Source organism: Dipodomys merriami, unplaced genomic scaffold (assembly GCF_024711535.1).
Source record: "Dipodomys merriami isolate MVZ:Mamm:240054 unplaced genomic scaffold, mDipMer1.0.p SCAF_10, whole genome shotgun sequence".
NCBI classification, from domain to species: domain Eukaryota; kingdom Metazoa; phylum Chordata; class Mammalia; order Rodentia; family Heteromyidae; genus Dipodomys; species Dipodomys merriami.
The window spans coordinates 16,615,214-16,634,113 of record NW_027202271.1 but is presented as its reverse complement, the minus strand read 5'-3'; the positions used below and the strand labels follow the sequence as shown (position 1 = coordinate 16,634,113).

General features: G+C 49.1%; 1 protein-coding gene across 1 annotated transcript; it reads right to left on the bottom strand.

Annotated features, from left to right (window-relative positions):
• Positions 1-376: 376 nt before the first annotated feature.
• On the bottom strand, positions 377-18,083 carry Krt7 (keratin 7). Its single transcript, XM_070041482.1, has 9 exons — positions 17,678-18,083; positions 15,763-15,974; positions 14,130-14,190; positions 12,644-12,739; positions 10,927-11,091; positions 9,424-9,549; positions 6,070-6,290; positions 1,018-1,052; positions 377-680 (listed from the first exon to the last, which is right to left on the bottom strand). The coding sequence occupies exons 1-9, from the start codon at positions 17,999-18,001 to the stop codon at positions 523-525; spliced, it is 1,398 nt and encodes a 465-aa protein (XP_069897583.1). The 5' UTR covers positions 18,002-18,083; the 3' UTR covers positions 377-522.
• Between the last annotated feature and the right edge of the window lie 817 nt (positions 18,084-18,900).

Below are 18,900 nucleotides of genomic sequence, written 5' to 3'. Positions count from 1 at the left end.
CAGAAAGATGGCATAAAAGTTGGCTGGGCCACTCAGAGCCCAGGCCTGGGGTCACCATATGTGTGTGGCCTTCTCATTACAAGAACAATGTGTTGTGGCAGCAGAAGGCCTAAAGTGTCAACAGCCCTTCCACCCTGGGCAAAGGAGGACTTTAGGGCTTACTTGCTGACTGTGCCTTCCTGTGCTTCTGTAGCACAGTACTGGGACCAGCCCCAGTCCCAGCTCTGGGAGAAGATTAACCCAGCCTCTTAAAGCAGCACCCCAAAATACCACATGCAACCTCAGCTCCCTGCATCAGAGCCTTCCTTAATGTTAAGGAAGGTCCTGCCTTCTCTGGTCCAGCCAGGATACCAAGCATTGCATAGGATACATAGCATTGCATACCCAAGCCTCTGAGGGACTCTTTATTGAAGCTATTTGTATACCAGTTTCAGGAAGTTATTCCATCTCAGGACAGGGATGGGTGGTGATAAGCCTCCCACGATGAGGGCAGAGGGAGAGGCAGCTCTGCACACCCATAGCTCAGTTGTGGCTGCTCCTGCGAGTGGCGGATGTGGTCCTGATGGAATAGGCCTTAAGGGCCCTGGGTCCCCCGCCGCTTGAGAAGCTCAGGGCATTGCTTCCCATGGTCCCTCCGAAGACCAGCCCTCTGCCACTGCCCCCGATGGAATTCACCATAGCTGGGAGAGAAAGGAAGAGGCTCTATTGGTGTGAGACCTCCCCACATCCCATCCACCCCATACTCCTGACCCTCTCCCTCACTTCTGCCCATCATCAATGACTCCTCCATCAGCCAATCCAAAAGAAGCCTCTGATGGGACCCTCCCCTCCCCCGTCACCCTGTGCCTTCTTGTACTGCTATTCTGGACCATGGAGCTAGACCTCAGCTCCAAGGAACCTGCCAGCACTCTGGAAAGAAAGGAGACCCTAGCCCCACAAGCAAAGCTCCCAGACTAGTCTGCCATTCTGGACATCCAGCCTGATCCGCATAGCACAGGATAGGGGCTAAGAACTCACAGATGTTCACAGCTCCTGCTCCATCTTCCACCAGCCTAGGGACAAAGGACAGATTAATGTAGTTCTTCCTCCATGCTGGTGACAATGACTCCCAGTCCCCACTTTCCAGGAAGGTCCTCACCCCTTTCTTCTTGTCCTATACCTCCAGCCTGCCTTCAATACTGCAAAATGCTGGATGAGTGAAGTCAGGAAGGATTCCCTTAAACACTTCTATCTCCTGGCCATATGACCCCTGGGCCACATCCTAGAGCTATTTCTCACTTATACATTGGATTATATATATATATATATATATATATATATATATATATATATATATATATATATATATATATATATATATATAGTGTGTGTGTGTGTGTGTACTTAAGTTTGAACTCAGGGCCTACTCATCCTTTTCACTCAAGGCTGGTGCTCTACCACTTAAGCCAGAGCTCAACTGCTGGCTTTTTGCTGGTTAACTGGAGATAAGAATCTCCTGGATACTGGGTACCAGTGGCTCACATCTGTAATCCTAGCTCCTAAGTAGGCTGAGATCTGAGAACTGAAGTTCAAAGCCAACCCAGGCAGGAAAGACCATGAGACTCTATCTCCAATTAACTACCCCAAAAGCTGGAATTGGAGCTGTGGTTCAAGTGGTAGAAAACTAGCCTTGAACAACAACAACAAAAAGCTCAACTATAGCGCCCAGGACCCTCAACCCCCTTTCTCTCTCTCTCTTTTTCTCTCCTTTTCTCTCTCTCTCTCCCTCCCCGCCGCCCCCTCTCTCTCATACACACACACACACACACACACACACACACACACACACACACACACACACACACACACTCTGAAGGATTGACCCCCCAGCCTGTTTTCCCAGGTGCATATCTCTAAGATACCTGGCAACCCACCAAAGATAAGTGCAGACTGCCTGACTCCAGCAGGGTAATCTATCTAAGCCTGGCTGTAAGCTTTCTATCATGGGCCCAACTGTAAAGCCCCCACCTCCTTTGACCTGGTGGCTTTTTCATTAACCTCTGCCTCAGACCTCATAAAACCCAACTCCTGTCCCAGCTCTGACACAATCTCAAAGCCCATAGGAAGGCTGTGACCTTGCTGCTCTATCTCAGTAAACAGTCTTCACCTATGGAAGATGGAATCCAGCCTGTTTCCTTCCTTTCTCCTCCATTTTCCTCACAAATTCTCTCTCTCTCTCTCTCTCTCTCTCTCTCTCTCTGTCTCTCTCTCTGTCTCTCTCTCTGTCTCTCTGTCTCTCTCTCTGTCTCTCTCTGTGTCTCTCTCTCTGTCTCTCTCTGTCTCTCTCTCTGTCTCTCTGTCTCTCTGTCTCTCTCTCTGTCTCTGTCTCTGTCTCTGTCTCTGTCTCTGTCTCTGTCTCTGTCTCTCTCTCTCTCTCTCTCTCTCTCAGACATTCCTGCCAATGCTGGCTTTGAATCTCAATTCTCAGATCTCAGCCTCTCAGCCTCCTCACTAGCTAGGATTCCAGGTAGGAGACACCAGCATCAGGCTGGATGGAAATTTTGGGGGGCGTTATTTGAGATACAAGACCAAAGTCTGAGGCTTGTCTGTGTTGGTTAGATAATATAATTTACCCACAAGTCCTGTACACCCAGGATTTGGTAACTGGTAGCTGTACTTATCATTTATCATAATCTGCTTTCTCTCATCACATCATAAAGAGCTAAAAGTAGGTTGTTGACTACTACTGATTCCTGTGTCTCCAGCTGCCTACCAAGAAGCCTGGAACTAATAGTATTTAATAGGTGTTGAAATAATTAATGAATTGTTGACTGACTGAATGAGAATCCAGCTAAGACTGAGGAGGGACAGTGGGTGGGGTAGCTTTTGGCAGCCTGTGGGGATGAACAGGTATTACAGTGGAAATTAGAATCTATTCTGAAGCAGCTGGGTGTGTTTGTTCTGTGACTCACAGTCCCATTGTCACCACTAGGGAATCTGTTTGTTCTGCAAGGGGACGAGCTAAGAGAATCTAGCTCCCACCTAGAAGGGAGCAAGAGATGGGCTTTCTAGAAGCTTCCTGAATGCTTATTCCAACAGTCCCTGCAAGTTCTGGAAGTTGTTAGAATTTGTGAGTGAGAGCAGGTTATATAACGAAGCAGCAATTCTATGTAAGAATCTCTGGTTCAGTGTCTTAACAAATTTACAAGAAGAGACCTAAATGTCCAAGTTTTCGTGATTTGTGTGATTTCTTTCCATATTTTAAAGTGTTATTGTGCTTATTTTTATTTTATTTTTTTACATGCAGGCAGCCTAAGAAAGACAAAGGAAATATGCATCTCCTGAAAACTTTAGGCATGCTAGATTTTTTTTCCAAGTTGCTACTTTCCCGAGTGTGCTTAATTTTATAGTTGTAGCTTTATATTCTCAAATGTCCCCTGAACTGTATAAATTTCAGGACCATAATCCTGGATTGGCTCCAAGTAGGACTATAGGGGTAAGGGATAAATGCTAAGTATCCCTCTCTGCATCTTCTGGGGTAGGGAGAGCAGTTTCCTCTCCAGGAACCAGGATGGAAGTGTGACTCACAATCCAGACTGGGAAAAGCTTTCAGGAGAGATGTGTGTTTGTTGTAACTTGAGGCACATCCCTTACTCTCTCTGAGCTCTAGACCTTTCATTAACCCATTGGAGGAAGCCAGATCAGGTCCTTCTGTAAGAGCCATCATCCATGAATTCTATGAATTAATGAAGCTCAGGTTATGGATTCCCAAGAAATTGGAGACTCAAGGCCCATGGGAATGAAGGTTGCAATGAGAGGTATTTTGGCTAGAGCTATCCTGTATCCTGAGGTCAGCATGATTTTCCCAGAGGTCTTTGATGTTCAGTTTCTCTTTCCACAAAGAAGCCTGGATGTACCCACAGAAGGACAGTTCAAGTTCAGATAGAGACCCTTCCCACATCTCCCTATCCCATCAAACCTCCTGCATCTCATTCTCCTTCCAAATCCAATCTCTAACACCCTCATTCCTTCCTCTTCCTTTCAGCTCCAACCACCCTCCATCCTCTCCCCCAACCACTCAGAAAAGGTTCTTTCACACAGTTAGCACTTTTAAAATGCAAGCCCTTTGTCTCTGTGTGCTTCCTTGGCAGGTGATTTGTCTCCTCAACTGATGTGTACTCTCCCTGAGTGCTGAAACACGTCTTACACATTAGTTATCTCTCTCTGTGCTGGATTCTAACAACATGAAAAGTCCTCTCCCAAGCTTTTGACTGTTGCTTCTCACCTCTGTAGATCCTAACCTCCCCTGAGAGCAAGTGGAAAGCCCTATGTGTTGACAGAAAGAATCAATCACCCTAAGAATGTACGAACCAAACCCCAACTACAGAGATGAAGCATACCTGCATGAAAGACTCAAACAGTCTTTCATGAACAATATCCTACCGGACTAACTCATCCAGTTTCCTTTCTGATTTGCAGGCAAATATGCAAATTTCTCTGGAGACAAAGGAAATGGTCCTCTTCCAGGGCAGTCAGCACCATGTGACTTAGCTGAGTTATGTGGTGAGAAGCAGCCTGGGCTCAGAAAGATGCTTGGATTAGAAACCGATAGGCCTTGATTGAATTCTTGACTACCCTGCTCCCTCAATTAACAAAAGTGAACTCTTAGCTTTTCCCACCCTGTAGATAGTGGAACCAATACTCCCTCACCTATTTCTCTTGAGTATATGCTGAGAATCAAATCAGATACCCTGCTAAAGCCAGGCTCTGGTAGCTCATGACTGTAATCAGAGCTATTCAGAAGGCTTAGATCTCAGGATCTTGATTCAAAGCCAGGCTTGGCAGAAAAATCCTAAGACTTATCTACATTTAACCAGTAAAAAAAAATAAAATCAAACAGTGGAGGTATAGTTCAAGTGGCAGAACACCAGCCTTGAGCAGAAAAAAGTAAAAGCCAACCAAGAACACAAGGCTCTGAGTTCAAGCTCCAGTACTGGCACCAAAACAACAACAACAACAAAAGATATACTGCTAATGTCCCTTCCTTGAATGACTGACAGCCTCCCCCCCATTGTCCCAGGTCCATACAGGTGCCAGGCAAAATCCTAGGTATGTCCAAACTTGTTTGAAGTGCAGGCAGGGCAATCCAACTAAGCCCAGCTGTAAACATCCCATTGTGGGCCCAACTGAAAAGCCCCTACCTCCCTTGACCTAATGGCTTTTTCATTAACCTCTGCCTCCTTGCTCAGACCTCATGTCTTTAACCAGTCTGTGGAGACCAAGCACAGACCTGGACCCTGAAGACCCCAGCCCCAGTGACTCCTTGACACCCCCATGCTAGCAGGAAGTAGCCAGAAAAGACCAGGATGTCCCTCCACCTTTTATACTCCCTCAAGGTTCCAAATGACGGGAATCTGCTTTGTTCTCATAACTCTTATGTTACTCCCCTTTCAGCCCAATTCTTTATATTTATCTAAAAGATCCTATATGAAGAACTTGCCTCTCCCCTCTTGGCCTGATCATTTTATGTATCTAAAGATGTAATATGAAGGATTGACCCCCACCCTATTGTCCCAGCCCCAGACAGACGCTAGGCAAATCCCAGTTATGTGTGAACTTGTTTGATATGATGGCAGGGTAATCCACCAAAGCCCAGATGTAAACATCCCATTGTGGGCCCAACTGAAAGGCCCCCACCTCCCTTGACCTAGTGACTTTTTCATTAGCCTCTGCCTCCTTGCTCGGACCTCCTATAAAAACCCAGCTCCTGTCCCAATGCTCGGGCACAACCTCCAAACCCGCAGGAAGGTCTGTGCCCCTCCCTGTTCCTCAATAAACAGTCCTCGCCTATAGTCCAGCCTATTCCTTTTCCATTCTCCATTTTCCCAACATTCATCACACCCTGTAGCCTTTCCTTCTAGAAGATTGTCTGGTTGAGAGCTAAGCAGCAAGCATCAGCTCTGTACCTCTGTACCCTGTGCCCTGCAGTGGAAGAACACACAGGCAATACTTGTAGATAGATGAGTGAATGTCAGGCCTTAGATCCCTGCAGAACCCCAGGATTCTCTGTCTAGGCTCTCCAACTCTCACCTGTTCTCCTCGCCCTCCAGTAGCTTGCGGTAGGTGGCAATCTCGATGTCCAGGGCCAGCTTGACGGTCAACAGATCCTGGTACTCACGCTGCATTTGCGCCATGCCTTGCTTGGACTGCTGCAGGGCAGCCTCCAGCTCTTCTTGCTTGTGTCCAGCATCCTTGAGGGCAAACTCACCACGTTCCTCGGCCTCAGCAATGGCGGTCTCCAACTTGCCATTCTGTGGGCAGTAGTGAGCTGTGAACTGGAGGAAAGGGCCCACAACCAGCCCTACCTTCCTGCTGACTCATCCTACAGCACACACCTGGGAAGCTTAAGGTGGCTCCACTGGTACCATCTTCTTCATGAAACTCCAGGGAATCCCAAGGGTTAAACACATACGTGGATTTGGAGATCCAATGCCTAGCTTTCAATTCTGTCTGCCACTTACTATGTGGCTTAAGCTGAATCAATCCTTCTAAGCCCAAATCTCTTCTCTAAAAGATCAATGATCTCAAGACCTACTTTATAGGGCTATTGCCAGAAGTCTTAGCATAGTGACTAGCACTAAGTGCTTAATAAATACTACTATGATTGTAATCATGTGTGTGTGTGTGTGTGTGTGTGTGTGTGTGTGTGTGTGTGTGTGTGTGTGTATGCATGTGTACACACACATGAACACACATCAGTCCTGGGGCTTGAACTCAGTCAGGTCTGGGCAATGTCCCAGAGCTCTTTTGTTCGAGTCTAGTACTCTATCATTTGAGCCTTAGCTCTACTTCCAGCTTTTGGTGGTTAATTAGAGATTAGAGTCTCATAAACTTTTCCCATGCAGGCTGGCACTGAGGCAAGATCCTCAGATCTCAGCTTCCTTAGTAGCTAGGATTACAGGCATAAGCCACTGGTGTTGGTGACTAGAGGCTCTAAGATCATAGGATCCTGGTCAAATTCCCAAATGCCAGGCAGCTGACAAGGACCAATAACTTGCCTTTAAAACAGAGACCCTACTTAGTCACCCTAGAGGCCACTGGCTACATGATCCAAAGGCCATGAGTTTGGGGAGGGATAGTCTGGTTCCAAAGGACCTGAATCTGCCTTGAGCAGCTGCCAAACACTACTTGGCATTAGAGAGTCCCTGCTTTGGGGCTCCTACTGAATTGGATCTTGAATCCCTCCTCCCCCTAAAGATCCATGTGCTTGGTTCCTGTAGTAAATATTATGGAATATTGACATAGTGTGTGTGTTATTGAATACTGACTTAGTGAGTACTGACATGGTGTTATTAAATACTGACATGGAGTTTTATTGAATACTCACATAATGTGTTATTGGTTATTGACATAGTACGCTATTGAGTAGGAATATATTGAATGGATGCATGCTGTGAATTAATATGAGATGTTAAGCTGCAAAATTAGGAGTTGAGGAGTTAGAAGTTAGAACTATGGACGATAGAGATAAGAGCCATCACCAAGGCAAGTAGTTCACCAGATAACCAGACCCACTCAGAGATAAGCCAGCTGTGCCCTCATCGATGTGACCAGAAGCAATGCTGCCATTGAAGCATCCCCGATAATCAGACAGCCAGAAACGAAAGGCCCAGCCTAAAACATATAAAAACCCAGGGCATCCGAGACTCAGCAAGGTGACCTCACGCGTCTGACTTTCTGCTGGAGCCAGTGGCTTCTCCCTTCAGTGACTTGGAGCAGCCTGGAGGACACCCTTGGTGGACTTCGCTTGACCTCCCGACCAAGTGACGTGCCCTGTGAGCTTCCCTGTGTGTGGGACACACTTAGTGGAATTAGGCATAAGAGTAAGTTATTGGTATGGATTGTATTTGAAGTGTTTAAATAAATTAAGTAAAATTTATGAAGTCTAAGCGTGTTGCTATCCATTTGCAAATTCAGCACAGCTCCTAGCTGATAGCCCTATTGGGAGGTGATAGAACCTTTAGGAGGTGTGGCCTAATACAAGTAAGTTAAGTCATTGGAGGTATGGCCTTGAAGGAGATATGGGTACCCAGTCCCATTTCTCTCTCTCTCTTTTTGCTTCCTTGCTTCCAAGAGGTAAGCTGTTTTTCTTCACTATATGCTTACCCTCCATTATGTTCTGCCTGCCCATGGGCCAGAAGCAATAACACTATGTAGCCAGGGCCTAAAACCTCTAAAACTGTGAGCAGAAACCAATCTTTCCCCCTCAGTGTTGATTTTCTTAGGTATTTTTTTTTCACAAAGATAGAAAACTGGGTGTTGGATATGGTAGAGGCTGCAAGGTTGGAAAAACATTATTCATTCTTCTGAGCCTCACCTCCTGGCCTGAAGGCTGGTCCCTTCAGGGGGTGACTCATAGGCTCTTCTTCTGTGCCAGCAGGCAGCCTCACCCTTGGGTAAATAAGCCTTCAGGGCCCAAGAGAGGATGTTTGTGAGTCCCATCCCCCATCTCATCTGGAAACACATTTTCTGAAGCTTCAGTATGTGTCATCTGCCCTTTCTCTCCATGGCCAACAACTGCTCAGGCTGAGCTGCAATGATCACACCTGTGCTCCATCAGTACACTGCAATCCAGCTTCCAGCAAAATGCCTCCATGGGCCTCATGTCTGGGACCTGAGTCCCTATCATGTACCAGGTGCCGGAAGAGAGGACAGGTGAACCAGGCAGGGAGATCCGGCTCTCAAGGCATTGTCTCTGTGGGGTGGGGGAAGGGACAGTATACCGTATAACTTCACAATGAGACAGCATGCCAGAAAGGGATGGGTGCTTCAAACAGCTCCCGATGGACTGCTGACATAGTGGCTGGGTGTTTGAAGAAGCCATCACCCAGCCATCCTAAACTCTAGGTATGAGAAAGGGACAGCTGCAGGTAGAGGGAAAGCAAGTACAAAGGCCTGAAGCATGAACATGCTCGGCTCAGGCTGGATCCAGGAAGCAGGCAAGGATGGCCAGAGTGAGGGAGAGCAACCAGGGGAAGGGAGATCAGGGTTAGGGAGGGGCTTTGGGGACATATGAAGGGTCTCTACTGGCTTCAGTCTCTCCTAGGAGCCATGTGCACTCCCATTTCCCAGACTACCCCAGAGCCAGCTCTAAGTAGAACGCTCAGTGTGAATGTGGTGTGATCTCAGTCTGAGAGCTCTTCTGCAGACTTTATACTCAGCCAGGACTCTTCTTCTTCTGGCCTCAAGCCAGAACCCAAACAAGAGCATTCTGCTCTAAAGGCTTCACCAGGCTAGAAACAGCCTCAACCCAAGGAGGGTTGCATGGCACCTCTCCCCTTCTGCGTCTAGGTCTCACCCTGAGCTTGGCCTTGTTGGCTGCCTCTCCTGTGCCCCCAAGGAGCAAGGAGCAAGGGAGGTGCAGGAAGGGGGGCTCATGCACACCTGATTCTTAGCATTTTCGATCTCGGCCTGCAGCCTCTGGATGATCCTGTTCAACTCTGAAATCTGGTCACGGATGTTCCGGAGGTTATTTCCATGCTCCCCAGCCTGGGCCTGGAGAGTCTCAACCTGCAAGGGCAATATAGAGGAGGATGGATGGGGAGTGGGGGGAAGGGGGTGAACCTCTCCCTATCTGAGGAAAGCCCCACCAGCCTTCATTCCACAGAAGGACAGTCCAACTCCAAGCCCATCACCACCCAATTCCCACAGACCAAACTACCAGGCAGTGGGATGGACAGGGTTCTGTCCCCTGCTAACTAGTACAGTGAGGACCTATACATCTTTCAGGCCCTTTGACATTAACTCTGGAGTTCTTCACACTGCTCTAGTGCTATGGAATTACTGAAAGTCTGAGATGTTGACCATTAGCTCTCCCAGACCTACAGATGTGAAAAGTGAGTCCAGAGGAAGGGAAGCACCACCAGGGATCCCATAGCAAGTCAACAGCAACACAAGGGCCTGGGCCAGATTCTCCAGTGGGTATGTCTATGCTCTCATCCATGTACCCCAGAGGATTCCTACTTCTGCACAGCATCCTCTAGGTGGCTATTAAACCTGCTTGGGCTCTCTCTGTCAGAGACACTGGTCCACCTCTGTGTTCCCTTCTATTCCTCAGTACCCATGCCCTCAGCTGTCAGCCTCCATGAAAAGATGCTTCACAATGAAGCCTCCAGGCTTAAGGCCCTTGGCTCAAGATTGAATCCTGCTCTTCTACCTCCTAGCTGGGTAAAGTTAGGCAACTTACTTAGTTTCTCTGTGCCTCAGTTGCCTCATCTTTAATGGTGATCCTAATTACTGCATACTTAATAGATCTGCTTTTAGATTAAATAAGTCAACAGAGGCAGAGCATTTGAAATACCACCTACTACCACTAGGTAAGTGGGCCAGGTCTGCATAAGTACTGAAACTGTCTTGCCAAATGTTTTCTTTCATATTGGAAGTATTGGGATTTGAACTCAAAACCTTGTGCTTCTTCTATCATTTGAGACACATCTCCAGGCCCTTTTGCTTTCATCATTTTTCAAATAGGGCCTTATAGTCATGGCTTGGACTATGATCCTGTTTGTGCTTCCTGCATAGCTAAGATGACAGATTGGCACCACAACATCCAGCTATTTGTTGGGGGGGGGTCTCCAAAAATTTCTGCTTAGGTTGGCCTGAAAACATGATCCTCCTGATGACTGATTTCCCAAGTAGCTAGGATTCACTGTTTAGGGCTCAGTGGTTTAATTCTTAGTGCATGTCTATTGCCTCTGTCTGGTTTCCAAATCAAGGCTGTGACCTCACCCAAGGCGGGGACCTGGCTTTCTTATTCTCTTCTTCATGGGTTCAGAGAATGTAATGGCCTTAAGCCACTGGTGCCTATAAGGCTCTGAAAGTCCCAGATGGGTAAGGAGGAAAAGAAGATCCCACTGAGGGCCCTGGCAGGAACAAGTGACCACATACCTTGGTCTGGTACCAGGCCTCGGTGTCAGCCCGGCTGCGGTTGGCCATCTCCTCATACTGGGCCTTAACTTCGGCAATGATGCCGTCCAATTCCAAGGAGCGGCTATTGTCCATGGACAGCACCACGGATGTGTCTGAAATCTGGGACTGCAGCTCTGCCAACTCCTACAGGGAGAACACATACTCAACACTGGGGCTTGGCCATGATCTACCCCTGTGCCCATACCTGCCTTGAGATCCCACTCAAGGAAGGGAAAGAGAAAAGAGGCTGTGGTGGCCTGAGTGGCCAGGCAAGGAAGGACACAGACCCAGCACACGCTGAATAGTTCTTCCCCAGCATGTCCAATGTCAGAGTCTGGTAGAATGAAAGGGGATCAAGTGGTGGAGTGGTACTATGTGTGACCAGTGATATGTGTGGGGATGGAGAACCAAGTCACAGCCCATGCTATAGGGGAGTTCTCTCCAGCCTTTAAAACAGGGTAAGTGGCTATATGAATGGGCAGGGAAGCTTGTCAGTGGGAAGTGTTAATGTCATAACAGGTATGACTCTTTTTTTGTTTGTTTGTTTATTTTTTGGTCGGTCATGGGGCTTGAACTCTTGGCTTGGGCACTGTCCCTGCACTCTTCAGCTCAAGGCCAGTGCTCTACCACTTGAGCCACAGCGCCACTTCCATGGTATGACTCTTTTTATAAAAACATATCACTCTTAAGTGTACAAAGACTGGAAAGGTAACTACAAAGATGGTAGCAACAGGTATAAATGATTTGTTTTCAGTTTTATGCCTTACTTAATGTTCAGCTTTTTTGCAATGAGTATGTGTTACTTTTGCAATGCTATTTCCACAAGGAAACAATCAGATGTCATACATAAAGTTATATAAATGTAGCATGTATCCATATGTGTATACAGATACACAAAGTGATGACAAAGAGAGATAGGATAGAGACAGAGAGACTGGCAGACAGACTGACAGACACCAACAGACAGACGATAGACAGACAGACAGACAGGTAGGTAAGTAGGTAGGTAGAATGTGCATACTAGTCACAGGAAGACCTGGGCTGAGCTGGATTGTATGAACATCCCTGAGGCCCTGGTCCCTGAAGTTCACATGAATGTAGGCATTAGCTCTGAAGGGCTAATTGAGGCTAGGCATTCAGACAAAGATGAGGATGAAGGAATTGAGAACTGGTGTATACTTAGCAGGCCCAGGCTCTACCAGATGATTAGGCGCCCTATCTTTTGCCTAAGGCCAGGGAGGTTTTTAAATCCCCTTAAGGGATTTTGAAATATCGGAAGCCCAGTCAGACAGGAGTGCCAAGAGAAAGAGAATGAGAAGGCAAGTATGAAGAGAAGAATAGCTGGTCCATGGGTGGCTACATCCCCAGGCTCTCTCAGGTACCCTGTACCTCCTACGTTGGGCTTCTCTGTCCCTCTACTACCTCTAGTTCACCTTCGAAGCCCCTCACAGCGTGGGCTCCTCTGATTTCTTCCAGGCTTCTGTCAGCCCTAGCTGACAAATGCTTCAGACATCCCACAGACATTTTCCTATAGGCTGGACCTGATCCACTCAGCCTCTCGGCTACTCCCAGCTCTTCCTATACCCCTAATGCATCATGGATTCCCAAGTCCAGAAAGGATATAAAACAGGAACACTCCCCTCCCCCCAACACACACCCAGGGTGGGAAGTGACCATGTCCCCTTGAGGTCCTCACCGTCTCATTAAGAGTCTTGAGGAAGTTGATCTCGTCATTTAGGCTGTCCATCTTGGACTCCAACTCTACCTTGTTCATGAAGGCAGCATCCACATCCTAGAGGAGAGGGTAGCAGAGGAACACCATGTTTTCAGCACAGAGAATATTTGGTGTGTGATTGGAACAAGCAATCCCTATCTAATCCTCTGGGCCAAATACCCCTGGCCTATCCAGAAACCTTGTTTCTCCAGGCTGCTTGACATAGCCATGCAAGAACCGTCCTCTGGCTCTCCAGGTTGTGAGCTACATGGGCAGCATCTGGACATCTTCTCAGGTCCAGCAACATCTTCTTGACTCCACTGGTAACCCAAAGCAACCAGGAACCTAAAACCTTTATGCTTTATGGTTTCAACACCACCCTGGTTCTGCCACCAACTAGCTATGTGACCTGGAGCAAATCACATATCTATCTGCAAGCCTTAGCTTCTCCTCAGTCTATAGGAGAGCATGTATCACCCAGATTCCCAGGTGCCATCTGAGATAGAGCTGGCTGCTCAATTGGAAGCATGGGCAACTTCAAGGCAGGTGGGCCACAGGTAATGCCCAGGTGGAAAGGCTGTATTTCCTTGAGCTGAATGTCTATGGGTAAGGCTAGGTTTTATTTGTTTCCCTTGTCCCTGAATCTATATTACAATCATTCCCACCAAAGGCCAGTCCTGATTGGTTATGAGACAGGTTGCATTTCTGTGAGTGGATTTAGCAAACAGAGCTGCTCAGCAAGTGTACACAGACACAGAACTTTAAGGAACATGTATCCCAACAGTTTCTAAGATACTCTCAAGGCCTCCAAACTCCACTCGCACGTCTCCAGGGGCAGAGAATTTTCCCTGCCTCAGAAAGTTCATTACCTTCATTCAGCAAACACTTTAGGCAGACCAGGTGCCACCCTGTCTGAGATGAAATGCTCTGACCTGTGAGAGAGCACTTCCTGATACAAGGTTAAATCTCTCTCTCTAGGGGGAAAAACACATAGAGAGAGGAAAAGTGGGTAAATACAGACATCATATTCCATGTACATATGTAAAAATGGAGCCAAGCCACTTCAGGGGATGGATGGGTTTGGGAGAGATGGGGAGGAGGAATCTGGAAAGGTTGGCATTGATCAAGATGCAGTATATTCATGCATGTTGAATTGAAATCCCCTTTGTACAACTACTTAAAGATAATACTAAGAACTCTTCCCCTCACTTCCATCTCTTGGTTCTAAGCCTAACCCCAGGAAGAAGTCCATTGACTCAACATGCACGCGTACTTGTCCACACACATGCGTATACACTATGCACTCCTGACTTTCAGATCCCAGTTTCTCCTTCTGGAAGTCTATCACTCCTCTTTGTGCAACCCAGGCCAGATTTTGGCAAAAACCAAAAATCCCCAACCAGCTTCTCAGGTAAGAGGGGCTTCGTGGTTTCTTGTCCCATATGCCTCTAGCCTGGGTGCACCTCACCTTCTTCAACACCACAAATTCGTTCTCAGCAGCTGTGCGATGATTGATTTCCTCTTCGTACCTGCAAGGGGGGAGAAACAGCCTGGTGTGGGCATAGTTTTGCCCCGGAGCCCCATGGAGACAGATGGGAAATTTGGCGAGTAATTCACGTGAACTAAAGGACAAAGGCTGCATCCACTGGGGGCAGGGCAAACAACAGCCTTGCTTAGTGCCTGCTTTGGGGCCTGCACTGTTGCGTACTTCCTGTACATTAGTTCATTTCACCCTCACCACAATCCTGTCAGGACACCACTGTGATCATCAGAGGTAGGATTGGAAATACAGGGAGACAAGGTAACCTGCCCAAGTCACTAAGCTGAAAAGGGACAAAGCCCAGACTTGAGTCCTGGCAGCCTAGTGTCCAGCCCATGCTTCACATTCCACCCCTCTGTGGAGTGAAGTTAGGCTGTACAGTGGGAGGAAATTATGGAGTTCAGGAAGAACCAGGCCCTAGCCAGATGGACCAGCCCCATTCCTTCTAAATCCTGCTTCCTTCCAAGAGCCAGCTCCTGACTTTAGGAGGACCGTGGCAAGTAGCAACGAGGAAGCATTGTCTTGACCCAATGCTTATGTGAGCCCTCAAAAATGAATTTATAAAGAGCAGTGCCCAAGAGCTGCTGGAGGCAACAGGTAGAGCTGGGTGTTGAGGAAATGGGCTGCTCCCTATGGGTCACACACACCGACCCCTCGAGGAGCCCTATCTTAGAGTGTCCATGCAAAAAAGTTGCACTTAGATCCTTACAGAAGCTGTGGAAATTTCTGTAAGACACCCTCTCCAGCCTGCCTCTGTCCTGCCTTACTGGGCCCAGAGGATGCAAAGATTGGAGCTCCCAGAGCAGCAGTGCCCAGATCTCCCCCTGCTCTCCTGACCCCTCTGTCAGCCTCTCCTGCAGCCCAGGCTGGAGCTCAGCCTGGCTCCACCAGAAGGGACCCTGAGAACCTTGGGGTAGGGGGAGGTGGGTGTGGGGTGAACATGCACACATTCATATCAGTGAGTCCCTGACAGCAGCCTGATTACCCCAGGCCTCCCTGCCCTGCCCCTGTCCGGTTCCACCTGCTGTGGATTAATCTGTTGACTTTTGCTCTAAGGAAGCAGCAGGTGGGGGATACTCCACAGAGGGGCTGTTTACTCTCCTCCAGTCACTGCCTGTGTGCCTGTCTCTGCTTAGTCACACAGCCACAGGCAAAGCACAGAGCAAACTTGCTGTCCCCAGTGTCCACTGGCAGGTGTGTCAGGGTGGGGCCCACCCAAGGTTCTGGCTTTAGTTTCTGCTCCATGGGAAGAACAAGAAAAAGCGAGCCCAGAAATCATCTAGAGGACTATCCCCAAACCTCAGGCTTCCAACCCTCTTGTAGCCTCCTTCTTGGCTCTGCTCTGGCTTCAGTCCTGGCGCCTCTGCCCATCACTAGCCAGGACAAGTTGTCCTTTCTTGCTTCTTACTCCCCACACTGTTTCTTTGTCCCCCTCCTGGGAGTTGCTGGGCAGAGCAGCTGCCCACTCTGACCCCTGAGCCAGGGGACTTACAGAAGGTCAACAGATGAGGCACATATTATCCAGGCCAGAGATCCTTGAACCTGGCACTAGGGAGCTTACTTATTCTTGAAGTCTTCCACCACCTCCTGCGTGCTTCTCAGTTCCACCTCCAGGCGGCCCCCATCCATCTGCAGTGCCTCCAGCTGTCTTCTCAGGCTATTAATCTGGGCCTCAAAGATGCTGGGAAGGCGGCTGCTCTTAGCTGACTTCTGCTCCTGCAGCAGTGCCCACTTGGTCTCTAGCATCTTGTTCTGCTGCTCTAAGAACTGCACCTGGAAAGGGTACGGAGGAGGGAATTCTTGAGGGACTGACAATGTCACCACATTGGATAGAAGAGAGCTGCCCAGTCTCCCATGCTCCCATTGGCTGGTCCCCTGTCCAAAATGCCTTGTACTTGCCCCCATTCCTCTTCTCTAGATTTTGTTTCAAGTGTGATCATAAATGTAAGTCAGGGAGCAAATCAGCATGGCCTGCTAATGTGTGAGGATTTCCACCCACCTTTGTTTCCCACTGAGTTCTCTACCTCCCCTCCTTCTCCATTCAAGAGCCCCATGTCTGGAGATGGCTGAGCCAGCCCCTTCCTTACAGCTGGGACATCTGTTCCTTCTAGTATTCTCTCTACATCCTTTTTCCTCTAGTGAGACCTCTAAGACAGTGTGCTAAAGTCAGTCCAACATAGAAGAAGCATCTTCTTGATGCCCAGCTCTGGGATGCAAAAAGTCTCTGAGGGAGCACCCAGTATGCCTGAGGGTGGGAGGCCTTGTCTAAATCCAAGAGAGAGGACCTAGCCAATGGATATCATGGTTGAACCCCACTGGACCTAATAGCAGGCAAAGAAAAAGGGAACTCGCTTCTCTTAGGCCATTGAAGTCCCTTTGATCTACCCTTAGTTCCTGGGCTCAGCTCCACTTAGCCTCACTTCTCCCAGACCTACCAGTCAAGTATTTTTCTTCTCATCCCCCACCAACCACTGCTCCTAAGATCTTGTGAGTAGCAGGGACAGGGAAAAGACTCCCCAAATGGTTCTTCTCTGGGGTATCCACTGAAGGATTGACCCCCACCCTGTAGTCCCAGGCCCATACAGACTCTGGGCAAAATCCCAGGTATGTGTGAACTCCTTTGAAGTGCAGGCAGAGCAATCCCTAAGCCCAGCTGTAAACATCCCATTGTGGGGCCAACTGAAAGGCCCCCACTTTCCTTGACCTAGTGGCTTTTTCATTCACCTCTGCCTCCTTGCTTGGACCAAAAACCCAGCTCCTGTCTCAACTCTCGGGCAAACCCAAGGGAAAGTCTGTGGCCCTCACTGTTCCTCAATGAACAGTCCTCGCCTGTTGATGATCGAGTCCGACCTTTTCCTTTTCCATTCTCCTCCATTTTCCTAACACACACTGCCCTGACTGTCCCCAACTAGGCTTTCACTAAGGGCACAAATAACTTCACCTTCTACTACCAAAGGCCAAAGGCAAGCTGGAGAACCAGGCCAGGAGTAGGTGGGTGGGGCTAGAGACCCCTTCCATACCCCCACAGCATGTACTTCCAGCATTTGTCCCAGTGGCCACACCCTCTGACAATCCAGTGTGTCTTCTGCTAGGAAGGGCATGCCACCCCATCCATGGGCTCCACACAGCCAGCCTCTTTGAGGAAAGAGGCCCAGAAGAACTCCTGGCCTTGGTCTCCGGATCTCCCAGCCAGATGCCTGTGATACTGGCTTAAGAGCCCCAGCCAGCCAGGGCAGGCAGCCAGAACCTGGGAAACCTTGGAGTTAAGAGAGAGGTCTTGAAGACTGAGGGGGACCAAGAAGCAAGCAGAGTTCATTAATGGGGAGCAGGAAAGCTACAGAGCTATCACCCCCAGTACTGATGGGAAGAGAAGCCGAGCTGGCCTCCTGGGGTGCGCAATCTGCACCTGCAAGCAGTTTTGTCAGGGCAGCTGGGGCGTGGCTCCGGGCTCCCTCCTTCCCCTCTGTCTAGCTCACCTTATCGATGAAGGAGGCGAACTTGTTGTTGAGGGTCTTGATCTGCTCGTGCTCCTCCTGGCGCACTTGCTGGAGGGTGGGATCGATGTCCATCCGTAGTGGAGCCAGCAGGCTCTGATTGATGCTGACCTCGCGGATACCGGCACCCACTGGACCCCCATAGGAGGAGCGCACGGCCACGCGCGGTCGTGCGGAGCCCAGGCCATAAAGGCTGCTGCTACCAAAGCCTCTCTGGCGTCCCAAACTCAGGCGCACCTGGGGACTGCGACCCGGGAAGGCGGCGGAGCGCGAGCTGAACACCTGTGAGCTCAAGTGGATGGACATCCTGGCCGGACCCAGATGGATCCAGCAGCAGCAGCAGCAGCAGCGGGAGAGGAGGAGCCCGAACTCACTGACCCCTGGCAGACTGCTCCCCTTATATTGCGCAGCGGCCTCTGGCTGCTGGGTTCACTCAGGTAGAGGGGCGGGGCCGGGCTGGCCACAGGCCACCTTTCTTTGCCTCCAGGCCACTCCTTTAGCCCTCTTCCTCCTTTAACCCTCCTCCACACCTTCCCTAGCCACCACCCGGACTTTGTGTTCACACAGGAATGGCCTGCAGAAATATCCTCAGACATTGCCCACCTCAGGACACAGAGCACAGCAGGGAACAGGAGGAGCATGAACATCTCTTGGAGACATCTTCCAGAGATTATTATCCTGCTGGGCAGGAAAGGCTTCCTGGAGCAGGCTTGGGAACAAGGGAACGAGCCCAGCTTTCAGAGGTTGGAAGGGAGGCCAAACGGGAAGACAAAAGGGAAGAGCTGGACCAACACTGCAACCCACAGGATACTGAAAATGGAGAGGCTCTCCCTGATACTCTCCCTCCCCAAGACAGCTGCCCCTGAGAAGAACTGCTCAGGTCTTGAGCAATCTGGTCCTGGAATGGGCCTGACCTGCTGTTTTCCCTGGCCATACTCAAACATACCACGTTTCCATAGAAACTAGTACACACTTCTGGACCCGCCCCATCCCATTCCAACGGGGCCCTGAAACCCAGAGGCCAGTGTCTTCCAGCCCCTACTCACATTCCTGTCCACTTATTTCATGAGTTCCTGTAGAGCAGAGGGTCACTTGTGTATATCTGTGACACTCAGTGGTGTGGGTACAGTTCTGTGTGGCCACAGGTCTAGGTATATTCATAGGCTAAATATGTAACTGCACACCTCAAAGCTTAGTGCCAGTAG